This window comes from Tachyglossus aculeatus, chromosome 22 (assembly GCF_015852505.1).
Source record: "Tachyglossus aculeatus isolate mTacAcu1 chromosome 22, mTacAcu1.pri, whole genome shotgun sequence".
Lineage (NCBI taxonomy): Eukaryota > Metazoa > Chordata > Mammalia > Monotremata > Tachyglossidae > Tachyglossus > Tachyglossus aculeatus.
In genome coordinates, this window is record NC_052087.1 from 33,597,604 (window position 1) to 33,615,763 (window position 18,160).

The following is an 18,160-nucleotide window of genomic DNA, read 5'->3' on the forward strand; positions in this document are numbered from 1 at the left end:
AGAGGAGCCAGGATTAGAACCCAGGTCCTCTGATTCTCAGGCCCCGGGCTCTTTCCACTAGGCCATTCTGCTTCTAAGCACTGGTTAACTCTCTAAGGCAAAAAACAAGAAAGAGTGAGCACCACAGAGCTCTCGGATCTGAATGACAGAGCAAAATTCCAGGAACCAGCTGTCAGCCCTTCTCCCAACCCGAATATCCTGTCAGTCATTCAATCATATTTATTGAGCACTTACTGTGTGCAGAGCACTGTACTAAGCACTTGGGAGGGTCAATAAAAAACATAACAGACACATTCCCTGCTCACACTGAGCTTACAGTCTAGAGGTCACCTTTGGGACCTAAAAAGATTAGGGATAATTTCACAGACCAGACACTGCTGATAATAATAATAATGATAATAATAGTAATAATTGTGTCTATTTGTTAAGCACTTACTACATGCTGGGCACTGTACTAAGTGCTGGGGTGGATACAAGCATATCAGGTTGGACACAGTCCCTGTCCCATGTAAGGCTCATAGTCTCAATCCCCATTTTACAGATGAGGGAACTGAGGCACAGAGAAGTGAAGTGACCTGCCCAGGGCCACACAGCAAACAAATGGCAGAGCAGGGATTAGAACCCATGACCTTCTGACTCTCATGCCCTTGAGCTAGCCATTACACCATCCTGCTTCTCTGATCACACCACCATCCTCCCTGTCTCACAGCCTTGACTCATCTCGCTCCTTCAATCCTCATATTCAGTCAGTCACCAACTCCTGTCAGTTCTACCACAGTAATAATAATAACAATAATAATGATGTTATTTGTTAAAAGCCTGTGTGAAGCATTGTTCTAAGTGCTGTAGTAGATACAAGATAATCAAGTTGGAGAGACCCCATCCCACCTGGGGCTCATAGTCTAAGTAGGAAGGAGAACAGGCATTGAATCCCCATTTTACAGATGAGGACTCAGAGGCATCAACAAGTGAAGTGACTTGCCCAGGGTCACCCAGCAGGCAAGTATCAGAGCAGGATTGGAACTCAGATCCTCTGGCTCACCCAGCAGGCAAGTGTCAGAGTCACGATTAGAACTCAGGTGCTCTGACTCCCAAGCCTGTGGTCTTTTCACTATTCCAGGCTGCTCCCCAATACTTACACCACACTTCCAGAATCCGCCCCTTCCTCTCCATCCAAACTGCTGCCATGCTGGACCGAGCACTTATCGTAAGCCCTTGGGCTCTCCAACCAACATTTTATTACTGTCCTGATTCCTTGCTCATTTCCTTTCTCCATCCTCACAGATCCCTAGTGGTCCCTGATGGTCAATCTATGAATCAATCGTAGTTTTTGAGCATTTACCATGTGCAGAGCACTGTACTAAGTGCTTGGGAAAGTACAATACAACTGAGTTGGCAGACACTAGGAGCTTGCGGTCTAGAGTCTAGGGTGTTGGGGCAGTTTAGATTAGGTGCAGGTTAGGTTTTGATAAGTGTGCTCTAGATGGTAAATTCGTTATGGACAGAAAACTTGTCTGCTACCTCTGTTTTATTGTGCTTGTTGTGGGCAGGAAATATTTTGTACTCTCCCAAGTGCTTAGTACAGTGCTCTGCACACAGTAAGTACTCAAGAAACATCATTGATTGAAAGTGATTTCATTAAATACCCCAGAGCATTGAGTGCAGTACACATCCTTCTAAGCATTAGCTAGTGCCTGAATGTTGGGTTACAATCCATCAACAATCAGTCAATTGATCGAATTTATTGAGTGCTTACTGTGTGCAGAGCACTGCACTAAAAGCTTGGGAGAGCAAAACCAAACAGAGTTGGTAGACATGTTCCCTGCCCACAAGGATCCTACAGTCTAGCAGGAGACATCATGGAATAAACTCTCTTGGGCCTTATTGGCGTGAATCTGGCACTGATCGCCAGTGGCTTTGTTGTCTTTAAGGTATCAGACAAGGCCTGTGGCAGAGGCAAGTTGAGATTTGCGAGTGGGAAGTGACCATGGGAATCTGCCCTGGGTGAGGTAGAGTGTTTGAGTCACAACTTTTAAGAGTGAAAAGATTCAAGAGAAAGGTAGGTCACTTCTGGCAAAATTACCTTTCCACTCTTTCCATGCTGATATTCCATCTTTGGGAACTGGTGAGCCTCTGGACTCAGCCAAAGCATTGTCCTCCTGACCTTTCACCAAGTGACTCAAAGGTTGGATTCAGTGAAATTTACCGAGTGCATACCGTGTCCTGAACACTGTACATTATGGGCAGGAAGCCTGTCTGCTAATTCTGTTGTATTGTACTCTCCCAGGTGCTTCACACAGTGCTCTGCACACCTTATAGAGGTCACCCAGGAGGCAAGTGGTGGAGTCAGGATTAGAACCCAGATCCTTCTGCCTCCCATGCCCGTGCTCTATCCACTGGGCCACCCTGCTTCTCTGGTGTTTGGGAAGTGGTGTCCAGTCCACTTTCCAAGTCTGACATCTGGCCGGACATCCCTGAAGGCTGCCATGGCTGTAATGGCTTGGGGCAGAGGAGTGACGTCCAATCGCCTCCCTGTTCACCCCACTTCCCCCGGAGCCGGTGCATTTTATTCCCAGGTCCGGGTCTGAGCCAAGGAACTTGGTGGCAGGAGCCGTGACGAGGGAAGGCCAAGGCTGAAAATGGAAATCCCGCCCAGAGAAGCAGCAGCATCAGTACCTCTACCTGTTCACGGAGAGGCCAAATGCTAACTGGACAATTAACCTCCCTCTAGACTGTAAGCTCATTATGGGCAGAGCACATCTCTGCTAATTCTGTTCTATCGTGCTCTCCCAAAAGATTGGTACAGTGCTCTGCGTATGGTAAGCGTTCGATAAAAACCACTGATTGATTGATTGGAAACATGGATGGTGCAGTCCACCCCAAAGGGTGCCTGAGGTAGGACACAGGTTGGGGTGTGGGGCAGCCAGTGAACAGCAGTGGGCAGAGAAGACAGAGTGCCAGGGAGGAGAGAAGAAGGAAGCTGAGCCCAGAGTGGTGGGCTTTGGCTATGGGAGCCTGCTGCTGCCAGATGAAGGCCCGGAGGATGGACCGAGTGAGGAGGGAGAAGGGCAAACTGCCAGTTGCCAAAGCTGGTCCCAACTCTCATCCTCGCTGAGGACATCAGAACTGGGCCTGCTGATCACTGGGTCACTAGTCCTCCAGGCAATCGACGCAGGCAGCACTGCCTCAGCTCAATCGATTGGTCAATCAGTTGGAGTTAGTGAGCCTTCCTATGTGTAGAGCACAGTATTAAGCATTTAGGAGAGTCCAAAACAATGGAATTAGCAGACACGTTCCCTTCCCATTAATGAGCTTTCAGTCGAAAGAAATAGAGCCCTGCCTCCCTGAACTTGCAGTGAAGGAGAGGGTGAATTTTGACCTGACGCCTTGCTCAAGAGGAAGTCCCATAAGATAGATATCTATTTCCCATCCTTCCATTTCCCTGTTTCTATCAGCCTCCATTCATATTAAAGTTTGTCACCCCCTTTAGACTGAAACCTCATTATGGGCAGGGAATGCGTCTACCAACTGTCATATTGTACTCTCCCAAATGCTCAGTACATGAGAAGCAGCATGGCTTCATGGAAAGAGCACGGGCTTAGGAGTTAGAGGGCCTGGGTTCCAATCCCAGCTCGGCCACTTGTTTGCTGTGTGACCTTGGGTGAGTCACTTAAGTCCTCTGTGACCCCGTGACCTCATCTGGAAAATGAGGATTATGACTGTGAGCCCCATGTGGGACAACCTGATTAGCTTGTATCAACCCCAGTGCTTGGAACAGTGCTTGGCACATTGCAAGCGCTTACCAAATAACATTTTTATCATTTTATTTACTCTGTGTACGTAAGCACTCAACAGATGCCATTGATTGACCGATTGATCAAGTTGTTTCTCCCTCCAGATAGGAAGTCTGAGAGCTTGTTAATTGGTAGCTTTGGACCCAATTAGAGAACCCAAATCCAAACAATTATGCTAACTGGAGATCCCTGGACAGAATCCCAGTGCTCTCTCTTGAAGTTTTCCAAGATCTGGTTAGGAGTGTGGAATCTAGAGGCCTATTAATTAGGTGTCTTGTGAGAGATCCCAAATTAGAATCGCTCCTCCTGATGATTATGAAATCAACATAAATGCGCTTTCCACAGTGACCCAGTCAGCCTTCGTGGAGATAAAAAAAACTCGGTCCCAACGCAGGTAAGTCTGTTCATTTGAAGGTTTGAGGGGTATATACCCCAGCGCTTAGATCAGTGCTTGATGCATAGTAAGTGCTTACCAAATACCATAAAAAACAGCCAATGATCAAAACGGTAAACATCCCCAAGGGTCTTTTCCTCATTGTGAACAGAGAATGTATTCACCAACTCTGTGGTGTACATAGTAAGAGCTCAATAAACACCATCGTTTGATTGATTGAATGCAAGAGGAGGAATAGACAGAGCCAAAAATTAGATAGAGCATTCAAGAAAACTCAAGGTCCTAAATTTGATTTCATTCACAGGGGTGAGTGGTATTTTTTGACATACTGTGCTCTCGAAAGGGCTTAGAATAGTGCTCTGTCACAGTAAGCACTCAATATATAGCATTGATGGATTGATTTTTTTCTTTGCAACCCTGCTGGTGAGGTCTGCTGGTGTTTTTCTCCTTTTACTGGCTGCCCCTCGAGCTCCTCTCCTATTTCTAATATCAACGCTTGTCCTAGATGGCCCTACTAGCTCCTCAGCTTTGACGATTCCAGTCTTGGAACTCGGCCACTCCAAGGAGGATTCCCATAGAGACAGCTCCTCATTTGCGCCTCTGGACTGTCCTTCACTTCCCCCACCCTGCAAGGTGGCTCAGGCCTCTGTTTTGGCCAGCCAGCTGGGAGGGGCAGATGTAAGTCACTGCCCTGTAGAACTCTCTAGAAGAAGGATGCCAGAGGCCCCTGTATCCATGGAGGTGTGGGCTGATCAAGGAGATTTGATTTTGGGGGAAATCAGGACTAGCCCCATCCTTTTATGCTCAAAGAAGATAATCAGCCAAATTTGGAGTGCCCAAATGATCTCATCTTCTCCTGGAGAGTCACGGTGAGATTAGCTCCTGTTCTTTTCTATTGCTGTGTCCAATATTCGTGGTGCAGAAGGGGCAGGTGATTGATGGGTCGGGGTCTCCCTTCTCTACTCTCTCTCTTATTTTTCGTGCTATATGTTAAGGTCTTACTACATGCCATGCACTGTACTAAGCCCTGGAGTGGAAACAAGCTAATCAGGTTGGACACAGTCCCTGTCCCACATGGGGCTCACAGTCTTAATCCCGATTTTACAGAAGAGGTAACTTTAAGTGAAGTGAGTTGCCCAAGGTCACTCGGTAGACAAATGGACAAGGCAGGATTAGAACCCAGGTCCTTCTGACTTCTAGGTCTGCATTCTATCCACTAGACTAACAGCTTGCGCTCTGAGGAAGCATCTTCCAATATGGAGAAAAAATCATTTGCAGAATTTCACCTGGTTATCTTATATCCATCTAAATCTCAGTACCAGTGCGTGGTACAAGGTAAGCACTTCACAAATTCCACAATTATTATTATCCACCTGGGTTTCACTGCTGGACTGTTTTTAAAGTACATGACTGCATCACTGTGAGCCCATTGTTGGGTAGGGATTGTCTCCATTTGTTACCTAATTGTACTTTCCAAGACCTTAGTAAAGTGCTGTGCACACAATAAGGGCTCAAGAAATACGATTGAATAAATGAATCACTGTAGCATCAAGAGGGACTATTACCGATAATCTCTTTGTTTCCTTTTACTGGTTATTGTCTTCTGCTGTTGAGCCGTGTCCAACCCATAATGATGCTACAGACACACCTCTCCCAGCAAATCCCACTTGCATCTGCTATCATTCTGGTAGTGGATCCATAGAGTTTTCTTGGCAAAAATAAGGAAGGGGTTCACCATCACCTCCTTCCATGCAGTAAATGAGTCTCTGCCCTTGATTCTCTCCCATGCCGCTGCTGCCCAGCACAGGTGAGTTTTGACTTGTAGCACATTGCCTTCCACTCGCTAGCCACTGCCCAAGCTAGGAATGGAATGGGCACGGCTCTTCTCGACTCTCCCTCCCGTATTCATGACTGGAAACTCTCCGGGTGTGACCCTGGGAGGGATTCCTTTTACTAGCTATGTCTTAATTCTCCTGGTAAAAAAGGAATCCAGAGGGGAATGCCCATCTTATAAATGGGAATACCGAGTCATGGGGGGATAAATGTATTAGTCCATGGTCATATATTAAGATGATAGGGAGATGATACTAGGGTTTGATGGATTTATTTTTAATTAGTTCTTAACTTCACCTCTGTCACTCTGGGGCTGGAGTAATGGGCTTTGCTGATGCTCATCTTGCCCTCTATAATTTAAGCTTGTTGTGGACCTGAATCGTGTCTACCCAGTCTGTTATATTGTATTTTCCCATGAGCGGAGTTCAATGCTCTGCACACAGTAAACACTCTGTAAATACCAATGATAGATTCCTTGAAGAAGACCACATTTAGAAGGAATCATTTTTCTATGGAAAGGATCTAAATTGTAAATGTCTTGAGCCTGGGGATCGTGTCTTCTAACTCTTTTGTACTTGAGAAGCAGAGTGGGTAGAGCACAGGCCTGGGACTCAGAGGTCAAGGGTTCTAATCCCGGTTCTGCTACTTGTCAGCTGTGTGACTTTGGGCAAGACACTTAGCTTCTCTGTGCCTCAGTTACCTCATCTTTAAAATTGGGATTAAGACTGTGAGTCCCACATGGGATAACCTGATGAGCCTGTATCCCCCCGGTACTTAGAACAGTGCTTGGCACATAGTAAGCGCTTAACAAATACCATCATTATTGTTGTTATTATTATTCTCTGTGCCTCAGTTACCTCATCTGCAAAATGGAAATTAATACTGTGAGCCCCACGTGGGACAATCTAATAACCTTGTATCTCTCCCAGCACTTAGAACAGTGCATAACACATAGTAAGGGCTTAACAAATACCATCATTATTACTAGTAGTAGTAGTAGCAGAGTGCCTGGCCCATAGTAAGTGCTTAACAAATACCGTCAAAATTCACTTGTGCTTAGTACAAAGCATTGCATTCAGGTGCTTAATAAACACTCCACACTAATAATAATACAATAATGGTATTTGTTAAGCACTTACTCTGTGCCAGGCACTATACTAAGCACTTGGATAGATATAAGCAAATCCAGTTAGGCACAGTTCCTGTCCCATGTGGGGCTCACAGTCTCAATTCTCATATTACAGATGAGGTAACTGAGGCTCAGAGAAGTGAAGTGACTTAATCAAGGCCAAACACAAGACAACAGTAGGGCAGTGCTCTATCTGCTAGGCTACATTGCTTCCCATACTGCTTCACTACTAATTTGACTCCTGGTTGGGATTTTACTGGCAATGGAGAGGTATGAGATGTAACAGGAGTATCCTCAGTCAGCTTTTAACTTTCTTCTGGCAGATGATGGTTTTAGTTGTATCTCTGAAGTTCTGGGATATTTTCACAATGTTCTCTGGTGTGAAAAATATGTTGGCCAGAAGTCACCAACTTGTTTTAGATTTCTGTTGGAACTCTGCACTGAGTGGCACCATTTCCTAAAAAGAATATATATGATAGCTATTTTTAATAATAGTAATAATAATAATGATAATACTCACTATGATTATTCTATTTGTAACATGCTTATTCTATGCCAAGCACTGTTCTAAGCATTGGGATAGATACAAGATTTTTAAAAATTATTTTTCTTAAACTCTTACTGTGTGTCCAGCACTGTTCTAAGTGCTGGGGGCTGGGGTAGAGGCAAGTTAATCAGGTTAAACCCATTCCTCGTCCTGCATAGGGCTCATGGTTTAAGTCAAAGGGAGGAGGATTAAATCCCCATTATACAGATGAGGGAACTGAGAAATAGAAAAGTGAAGTGACTTGCCCACGATCATACAACAGACAATAATAATAGAAATAATAATGGCATTTATTAAGTGCTTACTATGTGCAAATCACTGTTCTAAGTGCTGGGGAGGTCACAAGGTGATCAGGTTGTCCCACGGGGGACTCACAGTCTTAATCCCCATTTTACAGATGAGGTAACTGAGGCCCAGAGAAGTTAAGTGATTTGCCCAGAGTCACACAGGTGACAATTGGCGGAGCTGGGATTTGAACCCATGATCTCTGACTCCAAAGCCCTTGCTCTTTTCCACTGAGCCACACTGCTTCTCTAGGTGGTGAAATCAGGATGAGTATTCAGGTCCTCTTTCTCTGAAAGGTGAGGTAGATGTGACTTGTTCCTCTGCAGAGAAACCATCCTTCTCTTCCACTCCGTCAGAGCTTTTCTTTTTCATCTCAGTCGATAACCCCAGCTCGATGGCCGAAAACAGCACTGAAGGGACCGAGTTTCTCCTAACGGGTTTCTCCGAGCGGCCGGAACTGCAGAGGGTCCTCTTCTGGGTATTCCTGGTCTTTTACCTCCTCACCCTGGGGGGCAACCTGGGTATATTCGGGCTCATCCAGGCAGACGCCCATCTCCAGACACCCATGTACTTCTTCCTCGGCCACCTCTCCCTCCTGGACGCCTGCTACTCTTCGGTCATCGTCCCTCAGATGCTGGTGGCCCTGAGGTTTGGCGGCACGTCCGTCACGTCTGGGCGATGTGCGGCACAGTTCTTCCTCTTCTCACTGTGTGCTAGCACTGAATGTTTCCTCCTCGCAGTCATGGCCTATGACCGCTATGTGGCTGTATGCCACCCCCTCCTCTACATCACCATCGTGACCCCCCGGGCCCGCTGGGGGCTGGTGTCCGGGGCTTATGCATGGGGAATAGTCATCAGCGTGATCCGCACGGGCTGCACCTTCTCTATCTCTTTCTGTAAGTCTCACCATGTGGACTTCTACTTCTGTGACCTCCCGCCCTTGCTGAAGCTGTCGTGCAGCGAGACCAAGGTCCGAGAGCTGATCATCTACCTCGTAGCTTTCTCCATCATCTCAACCAGTGTGACGGTGATCCTTGTCTCCTACCTGTTCATCATCAAGGCCATCCTGTGCATCCGTTCGGCAGGCGGGAGGGCCAAGACCTTCTCTACCTGTGGCTCTCACGTGACCACGGTGGCTCTGTTGTTTGGGACTCTCACCTTCATGTACCTGAAAAGCAATATGGGCCAGGACCTGGAGGTGGACAAGGTGGTATCTGTGTTCTACACTGTGGTCATCCCCATGCTCAACCCAGTGATCTACAGCCTGAGGAATAAAGAGGTGAAGGAGGCCCTGAGGAAAATTCTCTACAGGACCAAGATTGTGCAAGGACCATAAGAAGTCAAGTCCATCAATTGAAAGCGTTCCTCCAGCTATGACAATGAACAAATCCCCTCCATCACCTCCAGTGGGCTCACGAAAGTCTTCCTCACATGTATCCCAGAGCTAAGCCGTCCCGGTCCCAAGTCATGCTTTCACAGGCCACACACATCACCTCGCTGGGGTTGGCTTGTCTGGACTCTAACGACCTGTATTCATCTTTCAAATGTGTTTCATTTTTCTTCCTTGGATGATGATTACAAAAGAAACCAGGGCTGGACCTGTGGCTGGACGCAGGTCTAAATTGGAGGGGCTGGGCAGTATGAAATGGGCCTGGAGGAGAGAGGAACTGTCTGCCAAACCCTACCAAGGCAGGAGGCATTACTGAGTAAGACTAATTATGATCCTTGTTAAATGCTTACTATGTGCCAAGCCCTGGACTAAGAGCTGGGGTAGATATCAGACAAGCAGGTGGGACAGAGTCCCTGTCCCACATTGGGCTGATGTTCTAAATAGGAGGGAGTAGGATTGAATCCCCATTTTGCAGACAAGGTAACTGAGAAGAGAAGTGATTTGCCCAAGGTCACACAGTGTGCAATTGGAGGAGTCAGGATTAGAACTCAGGTCCTCTGATTCCCAGGCTCCAGGGTCTTTCCACTGGGCCATTCTGCTTTTAAGCACTGGTTATCTCACTAGGGCAAAGAACAGGAAAGAGTGAGCACCACGGAGCTCTCGGATCTGATTGACAGAGCAATATTCCAGGAACCAGATGTCAGCCCTTCTCCCAACCCGACTGTCCTGTCAGTCAGTCGATCATATTTATTAAGACCTTATTGTGTGCACAGCACTGTACTAAGCGCTTGGACGAGTACAATAAAAAATATTATGGACACATTCCCTTCAGTGATCTTACAGTCTAGTGGTCACCTTCCAGACATAAAAAGGTGAGGGATAACTTCACAGACCAGTTATTGTTGATAATAATAATAATGATAATAATAATAATGATAATAATTATCGTGGTATTTGTTAAGCACTGACTATGTGCTAGGCACTGTACTCAGCGCTGGCTTGGATACAAGCAAATTGGGTTGGACACAGTCCCTGTCCCATGTGGGACTCACAGTCAATCGCCATTTTACAGATGAGGGAACTGAGGCATAGAGAAGTGAAGTGACTTGCCCAGGGTCACATAGCAGACAAGTGGTGGGGCCGGGATTAGAACCCATGACCTTCTGACTTGCAGGCCCATGCTCTATCAACTAAATCATGCTGCTTCTCTGTTGACACCACCCCCCTCCCTGTCTTACAGCCTTGACTCATCTCGATGCTTCAATCCACATATTCAGTCACCAACTCCTGTCAGTTCTAGCTCAGTAATAATAATTACAATAATAATAATTATGGTATTTGTTAACCACCTGTGTCAGGCATTGTTCTAAGGGCTGGAGTAGATAGAAGATAGTCAGGTTGGACAGACCCTATCCCACCTGGGGCTCATAGTGTAAGTAGGAGGGCGAACAGGTATTGAATCCCCATTTTACAGATGAGGACTCGGGGGAATTAAGAAGTGAAGTGTCAGGGTCAGGATTAGAACTCAAGTCCTCCAAATCCCAAGCCTATGGTCTTTTCACTAGTCCAGGATGCTCCCTGATGCTTCACAAAATTTCCAGAATCCGCCCCTTCCTCTCCCTCGAAACTGCAGCCACCCTGGTCTGAACACTTATCGTATCCCATCTTAGCTACTACATCAGTCTCCTCGCCAACCTTGCTGATCTCACTGCCTTCTGTCTCTCCCCTCTCCAGTCGATACTTCGCTCTGCTGTCAGGATCATGTTTCTGAAACACCATTGAGTCCACAGTTCCCCACTCCTCAAAAACTTCCCTAGATTGCTAATCCCTTTCCACAGAAAATAGAAACTCCTAATCATTGCCTTTAAGGCCCTCAATCAGCTCTCTCCACACTACTCATCATCACTACTTTTCCAGTAAAACCCAGCCTGCAGACTTCACTCCTCTAATACCAACTTTCTCGCTATGTCTCGATCTCACCCCCTTCACCACCATCATCATCATTATTAATGTAGTCATTGAACACTTACTGTGCGCTGCTCAGTGGTCTAAGTGCATGGGGGATTTTAATTCAACAGAGTTGGGAAATCTCATGCTCTGCTCACAACAAGCTTACAGGCTAGAGAGGGAGACAGACATTAATATGGATAAATAATTTAGAACATATAATTAATAGATCTAAACTTCTTGCTCCCACCCTCCCACATGTCTGGAACCTCTTCCCCCTTCACTCTGGCAAACCATCGCTCTCCCCATCTTCCAAGCTCTACTAAAATTTCATCTCTTCCAGGAAGCCTTCCCTGCTTAATCCTTCACCTCCCTACTCTATTTACCTCCCTACTGTATCACCTAGGCACTTGGGGTCCTCATCCTCTAAGCACTTAGGTACTCTTCCCACTCTCTCCTTCCCATCCCTCATATCTTTCAACTCAGTTTCTTCTCCCTCCCGGTAATTGATTTTAGCGTCCCCGGCTAGATTGTTAAATCCTTGAGGGCACGGATCGAGTCTACTAACTCTATTTTACTCTGCCAAGTGCTGAGCACAATGTTCACTCATTCAATCGTATTTATTGAGTGCTTACTGAGTGCAGAGCACTGTACTATGCACTTGGGAGAGTACACTATAGCAGAGGTGGTAGACACATTCCTATTATAATACTAATAGTATTTGTTAAGCACTTAGTATGTGTCAAGCAGTCTTCTAAGCACTGGGGAAGATACAAGATTATCAGGTCAGGCACTGTCCCTGTCCTACTTAGGGCTCACAATCTAAATAGGAAGGAGAACAGTTATTGAATCCCCATTTTACAGTTAACAGAGGCACAGAGAAATGAAGTGACTTGCCCAGGATCACACAGCAGGCACATAGCAGAGCCAGAATTAGAACCCACATCGTCTGAATCCCAGGCCCATGGGAGTCTTTCTACTGGGCCATGCTGCCCTCCTTATCAAGGGGAATCACTTCCCGAAGGTGGCCTACACCTCCTTCTTCCTCAAGTTCCCTGCCCGCAATGAGTTTACAGTCTAGAGATGAGCTTACAGCCCAGAGGATCAAGTCTATGAGGCCAAGCTGGCCCACCAACTTTAACTGGTAGATCAGTCCAATGGTCAATTGATCCATGGCATTTATTGAGCACTTTGCACAGAACACTGTTATGGGATGAGGACATGCCTGCTAATTAGGTCCTAATATACTCTCCCAAGCGACTGGCACAGTGCTCTGCACATGGTAAGCATTCAATAAATACTATTGATTGATTGATTGGAAACACGGATGGTGCAGGTCACACCAAAGGGTTCCTGGGGTAGGACACAGGTTGGAGCGTGGGACAGCCAATGAACAGCAGTGGACAGAGAAGACAGAGTGCCAGGGAGGAGAGAAAGAGGAAGCTGAGCCCGGAGTGGTGGGCTTTGCCTATGGGAGCCTGCCGCTGCCGGATGAAGGCCCTGAGGATGGACCTAGTGAGGAAGGAGAAGGGCAAGCTGCAGGTTGCCAAAGCCAGTCCCAAAGGCTCATCCTCACCGAGGACGTCAGCACTGGGCCCGCTGATCATTGGGTCACTAGTCCTCCCGGCAATCGATGCAGGCAGCACTGCACCAGCTCAATCAATCGGTCAATCACTTGGAGCTAGTGAGCGTTACTATTTGCAGAGCACTGCACTAGGTGCTCAGGAGAGTCCAAAACCACAATTAGCAGGCACATTCCCTTCCCATAACGAGCTTTTAGTCTAGAGAAATAGAGCCCTGCATCCCTGAACTTGCAGTGAGGGAGAGGGTGAATTTTGACCTGGCGGCTTGCTCAAGAGGAAGTCCATAGGATAGAAATCTATTTCCCAACCTTTCATTTCCGTTTCCATCATTCCCCATTCATATTAATGTCTGTCATCCCCTTTAGACTGAAAGCTCGTTATGGACAGGGAATGTGTCTACCAACTGTCATATTGTACTCTCTCAAGTGCTTAGTACATTAGAAGCAGTGTGGCTTAATGGAAAGAGCATGGGCTTGGGAGTCAGGGGATGTGTGTTCTAATTCCAGGTCAGCCACTCTTCTGCTGTACGACCTTGGGTGAGTCCCTTAAGTTCTCTGGGCCTCAGTGACCTCATCTGGAATATGAGAATTAAGACTGTGAGCCCCACGTGGGACAACCTGACTACTTTGTACCCCCAACGCTTAGAACAGTGCTTGGCACATAGCAAGCACTTACCAAATACCATTTTTATTATTTTATTTACTCTGTGTACAGTAAGCACTCAGTAAATGCCACTGATTGATGGATTGATCAAGTTGTTTTTCCCCCCGGTTAGGAAGTCTCAGAATTTGTTAATTGGAAGCTTTGGGCCCAATTAGAGAACCCAAATCTGAACAGTGACGTTAACTGGAGATCCCTTTTCTCCCAGTGCTCTGTCTTGAAGTTTTCTAAGATCTGTTTAGGAGTGTGGAATCTAGAGACCTATTAATTGAGTGTCCTCTGGGAGATCCCAAGTCAGAATCGCTCTTCCTGAGGATTATGAAATCAACATATATGTGATTCCCGCAGTGACCCACTCAGCCTTTGTGGAGATAAAAAATCTAGTTCCCAGCTCAGGTAAGTCTGTTCATTTGAAAGCTGGAGAGGGTCGTGGTTTGAGAAGCAGTGTGGCTCAGTGGAAAGAGCAGGGGCTTTGGAGGCAGAGGTCATGGGTTCAAATTCCGGCTCCGCCAATTGTCAGCTGTGTGACTTTGGGCAATCACTTAATTTATCTGTGCCACAGTTACCTCATCTGTAAAATGGGGATTAAGACTGTGAGCCCCCCATGGGATAACCTGATCATCTTGTAACCTTCCCAGCACTTAGAACAGTGCTTGATGCGTTGTAAGTGCTTAACAAATCCTACAAAAAAAGAGCCAGTGAATAAAATGGGAAACATCACCAAGTGCTTTTTTCTCACTGTGGACAGAGAACATATCCACTAACTCTGTGGTGCTGTACATAGTAAGTGCTCAATAAATACAATTGTTTGATTGAGTGCAAGAGGAAGAAGAGATAGAGCCAAAAATTAGATAGAGCATTCAAGAATACTCAAGGTTTCCAATTTGATTTCATTCACACGGGTGAGTGGTATTTTTTAACATACTGTGCTCTCCAAAGGGCTTAGAACAGTGCTCTGTCACAGTAAGCACTCAGTATGTACCATTGATGGATTGATTTTTTTTCTTTGCACACCTGATGGTGGGGTCTGCCGGTGTTTTTCTCCTTTTACTGGCTGCCCCTCGGGCTCCTCTCCTGTTTCCAACATCAACCCTTGTCCTAGATGGTCCTGCCAGCTCCTCAGCTTTGAAGATTCCAGTCTTGGAACTCAGCTGCTCCGGGGAGTCCTTCAGCGACAGCTCCTCATTTGCACCTCTGGACTGTCCTTCACTTCCCCCACCCTGCAAGGTGGCTCAGGTCTCTGCTTTGGCCAGCTAGCTGGGAGGGGCAGATGTAAGTACTTGCCCAAGGGCTTTGTTCATTGCTCTGTACACAGTAAGCACTCAGGAAAAACCAATGATTGATTCCTTGAAGAAGACCAAGTTTAGAAAGAATCACGGTTCTATGGGGAGTATAAATATTCTAATTTACTTGAGCCCGGGGGTCGTGTCTTCTAACTCTTTTGTACTTGAGAAGCAGAGTGGATAGAACATGGGCTTGGGAGTCAGAAGGACCTGGGTTCTAATAGCAGCTCCTTCAATCGTCTGCTGCTGCGTGACCTTGGGCAAGTCACTTCACTCCCTGGGTTTCAATTCCCTCATCTAGAAAATGGGGCTTAAGACTGTAAGCCCCAAGTGAGACAAGATCTCACATCTACCCCAGTGCTAAGTACAGTGCCTGACACATAGTAGATGCTTAACAAATACCACTGTAATTATTATTATTGCTCTCTCAAGCGCTCAGTGCATTGCTCTGCACATAGCAGATGCTCGATAAATGCTACTGATGTTGATGCATTTGAAAGAGAAGGACAGAACTGTGGGAGGAGGTGAAATTGGCTCAGAGAAAGACACTCAGTTTGTAAAATAATGCAGAGTATCTAGTACTGAGTGCAGTGCAAACACACAATGAAATCAACTTACCAGTCGCAACTTCCACTGCCCCAATTCTGGTCTGTTGGAATTTACTAATCTTCTGAATCAGCCCAAAGCAGAATAATAACTGTGGTATTTGTTAGGCACTTACTATGTTCCAGGCACTGCACTAAGCGCTGGAGTGGATACAAGTAAATCGGGTTGGACCCAGTCCCTGTCCCACGTGGGGCTTACGGTCATAATGCTGTGAATTTCCATTTTCTTCCCTTCCCAGTTGACTGATGGCAGAAAGCTGCCACTGATTTCTTCATGGTGGGAATTCTGCTACCCTGAAAGCCCCTCTGAATGTGGACTGATTAGGTTCAGAAGGCTCACCTCCCCCTATATGCTCCTTCTCCCCCTGGCAAAGTTCAACTCCATCACCTCCAACAGTGTGTACGTCTTTCTTGTTGTGGGCAGGATTTCCCATGTGCAGCCTGATACATGATTTAGATTCTAGGGAATATTCTTAGTCCATAATGTCACGCCAACTCTTGGAAGTGATTTTGTGTGAGTGTCTCCTCAGGGCACACTAAGAAATCTGATCTAAGCCCCGCTTTCCTCTTCTCCCACTCCTTTCTGCTTCAGCCTGACTCACTTCCTTTGTTCATCCCTCTTCCTAGCCCCACAGAACATATTGTACCCATCTGCAATTTCTTTATTTATATTAATGTCTGTGTCCCCTCTTCTACAATGTAAGCTCGTTATAGGCAGGGACTGTGTCTGTTTATTGTTGTATTGTACTCTCCCGAGAGCTTAGGACAGTGATCTGCACACAGTAAGCACTCAATAAAAACGCTTGATTGATTGATATTCTGTCACAAATTTCTCGGGCCCTAAGTCTCTCCTTAAGTATAGCAGTCTCTAACAGTAAATGACCGACTAAGTAAGTAAGTGCTTAACAAATACCATCATAATCATTATAAGTAGTAATAGTAGTAGTAACTCCTCACTCTCGGCAAAAACGCCTCACTCTTAGCTTCAAGGCTGTCCATCACCTCGCCCCCTCCTACCTCACCTCCCTTCTTTCCTTCTACAGCTCAGCCCGCACCCTCTGCACCTCTGTCGCTAACCTCCTCACTGTGCCTCGTTCTCGCCTGTCCTGCCATCGACCCCCGGCCCACGTCCTCCCCCTGGCCTGGAATGCCCTCCCTCCGCACATCCACCAAACTAGCTCTCCTCCTCCCTTCAAAGCCCTACTGAGAGCTCACCCCCTCCAGGAGGCCTTCCCAGATTGAGCCCCCTCTTTCCTCTCCCCCTCCTCATCCCCCCCGCCCTACCTCCTTCCCCTCCCCACAGCACCTGTATATATGTTTATACAGATTTATTACTCTATTTATTTTACTTGTACATATTTACTATTTTATTTATTTTGTTAATGATGTTCATCTAGCTTTACTTCTATTTATTCTGATGACTTGACACCTGACCACATGTTTTGTTTTGTTGTCTGTCTCCCCTTTCTAGACTGTGAGTCCGTTGTTGGGTAGGGACCATCTCTACATGTTGCCAACTTGTACTTCCCAAGTGCTTAGTACAGTGCTCTGCACACAGTAAGTGCTCAATAAATACGATTGAATGAATGAATAGTAGTAGTAGAGTGCCTGCCCCATAGTAAGTACTTAACAAATACCATTAAAAATCACTTGTGCTGAGTACAGAGCATTGCATTCAGGTGCTTAAAAAATACTCACCACTAAGAATAATAACAATAATGGCATTTGTTAAGTGCTTACTTTGTGCCAGGCACTGTAGTAAGCACTTGGGTAGATATAAGCAAATCCAGTTAGACACAGTCCCTGTCCCATGTGGGGCTCACAGTCTCAAACCCCAGTTTACAGATGAGGTAACTGAGACACAGAGAAGTGAAATGACTCAAGGCCACCCAGCAGATAAGCGGTAGAACTGGGATTAGAACCCATGACCTTCTGAGTCCCAGGCCCGGGCTCTATCCATTGGGCCACATTGCTTCCCATGCTGCTTCACTACTACTTTGACTCCTGGTTGGGATCTTACTGGCAATGGAGAGGAGTGAGATGTAACAGGCATTTCCTCAGTCAGCTTTTAACTTTCTTCTGGGTAGATGATGATTTTAGTTGTATCTCTGAAATTTTGGGATATTTTCACAATGTTTCCTAGTGGGAAAAATATGTTTGCATGAAGTCACCAACTTGTTTCAAATTTCTGCTGGAACTCTGCGCTGAGTGGCACCATTTCCTAAGAAGAATATAGATGATAGCTCTTTTTAATAATAACAGTAATAATAACTGCTATTATTACTCTATTTGTAAAATGCTTAGTCTATGCCAAGCACTGTTCTAAGCTTTGGGATAGATACAAGATTTTTTAAAATTGAATTTGTTAAATTCTTACTGTGTGTCCAGCACTGTTCTAAGTGCTGGGGTAGAGGCAAGTTAATCAGGTTGGACACAGTCCCTATGTCGGGTAGGGTTCACACTTTTAAGTCAAAGGGAGGAGGATTAAATCCCCATTATACAGATGAGGGAACTGAGATAAAAAAAAGTGAAGTGACTTGCCCACGATCATACAACAGCCAAGTGGCAAAGTCAGGATGAGAACTAAGGTCCTCTGACTCACAAAGGTGAGGTCGGTGTGACTTGTTCCTCTGAAGAGAAACCATCCTCCTCTTCCACTAGTTCAACCCTTTTGTTTTTCTTTTTCATCTCAGTCGATAACCCCAGCTTG

At 46.0% G+C, this 18,160-nt stretch overlaps 1 protein-coding gene across 1 annotated transcript; it reads left to right on the forward strand.

Annotated features, from left to right (window-relative positions):
• Positions 1-8,376: 8,376 nt before the first annotated feature.
• LOC119943866 (olfactory receptor 9I1-like) lies at positions 8,377-9,318 on the forward strand. Its single transcript, XM_038765052.1, has one exon. The coding sequence runs from the start codon at positions 8,377-8,379 to the stop codon at positions 9,316-9,318; it is 942 nt and encodes a 313-aa protein (XP_038620980.1).
• Positions 9,319-18,160: the final 8,842 nt, after the last annotated feature.

Excerpts from the sequence above, each read along its gene's own strand:
- LOC119943866 (XM_038765052.1), top strand. The coding sequence starts at position 8,377 with ATGGCCGAAAACAGCACTGAAGGGACCGAGTTTCTCCTAACGGGTTTC.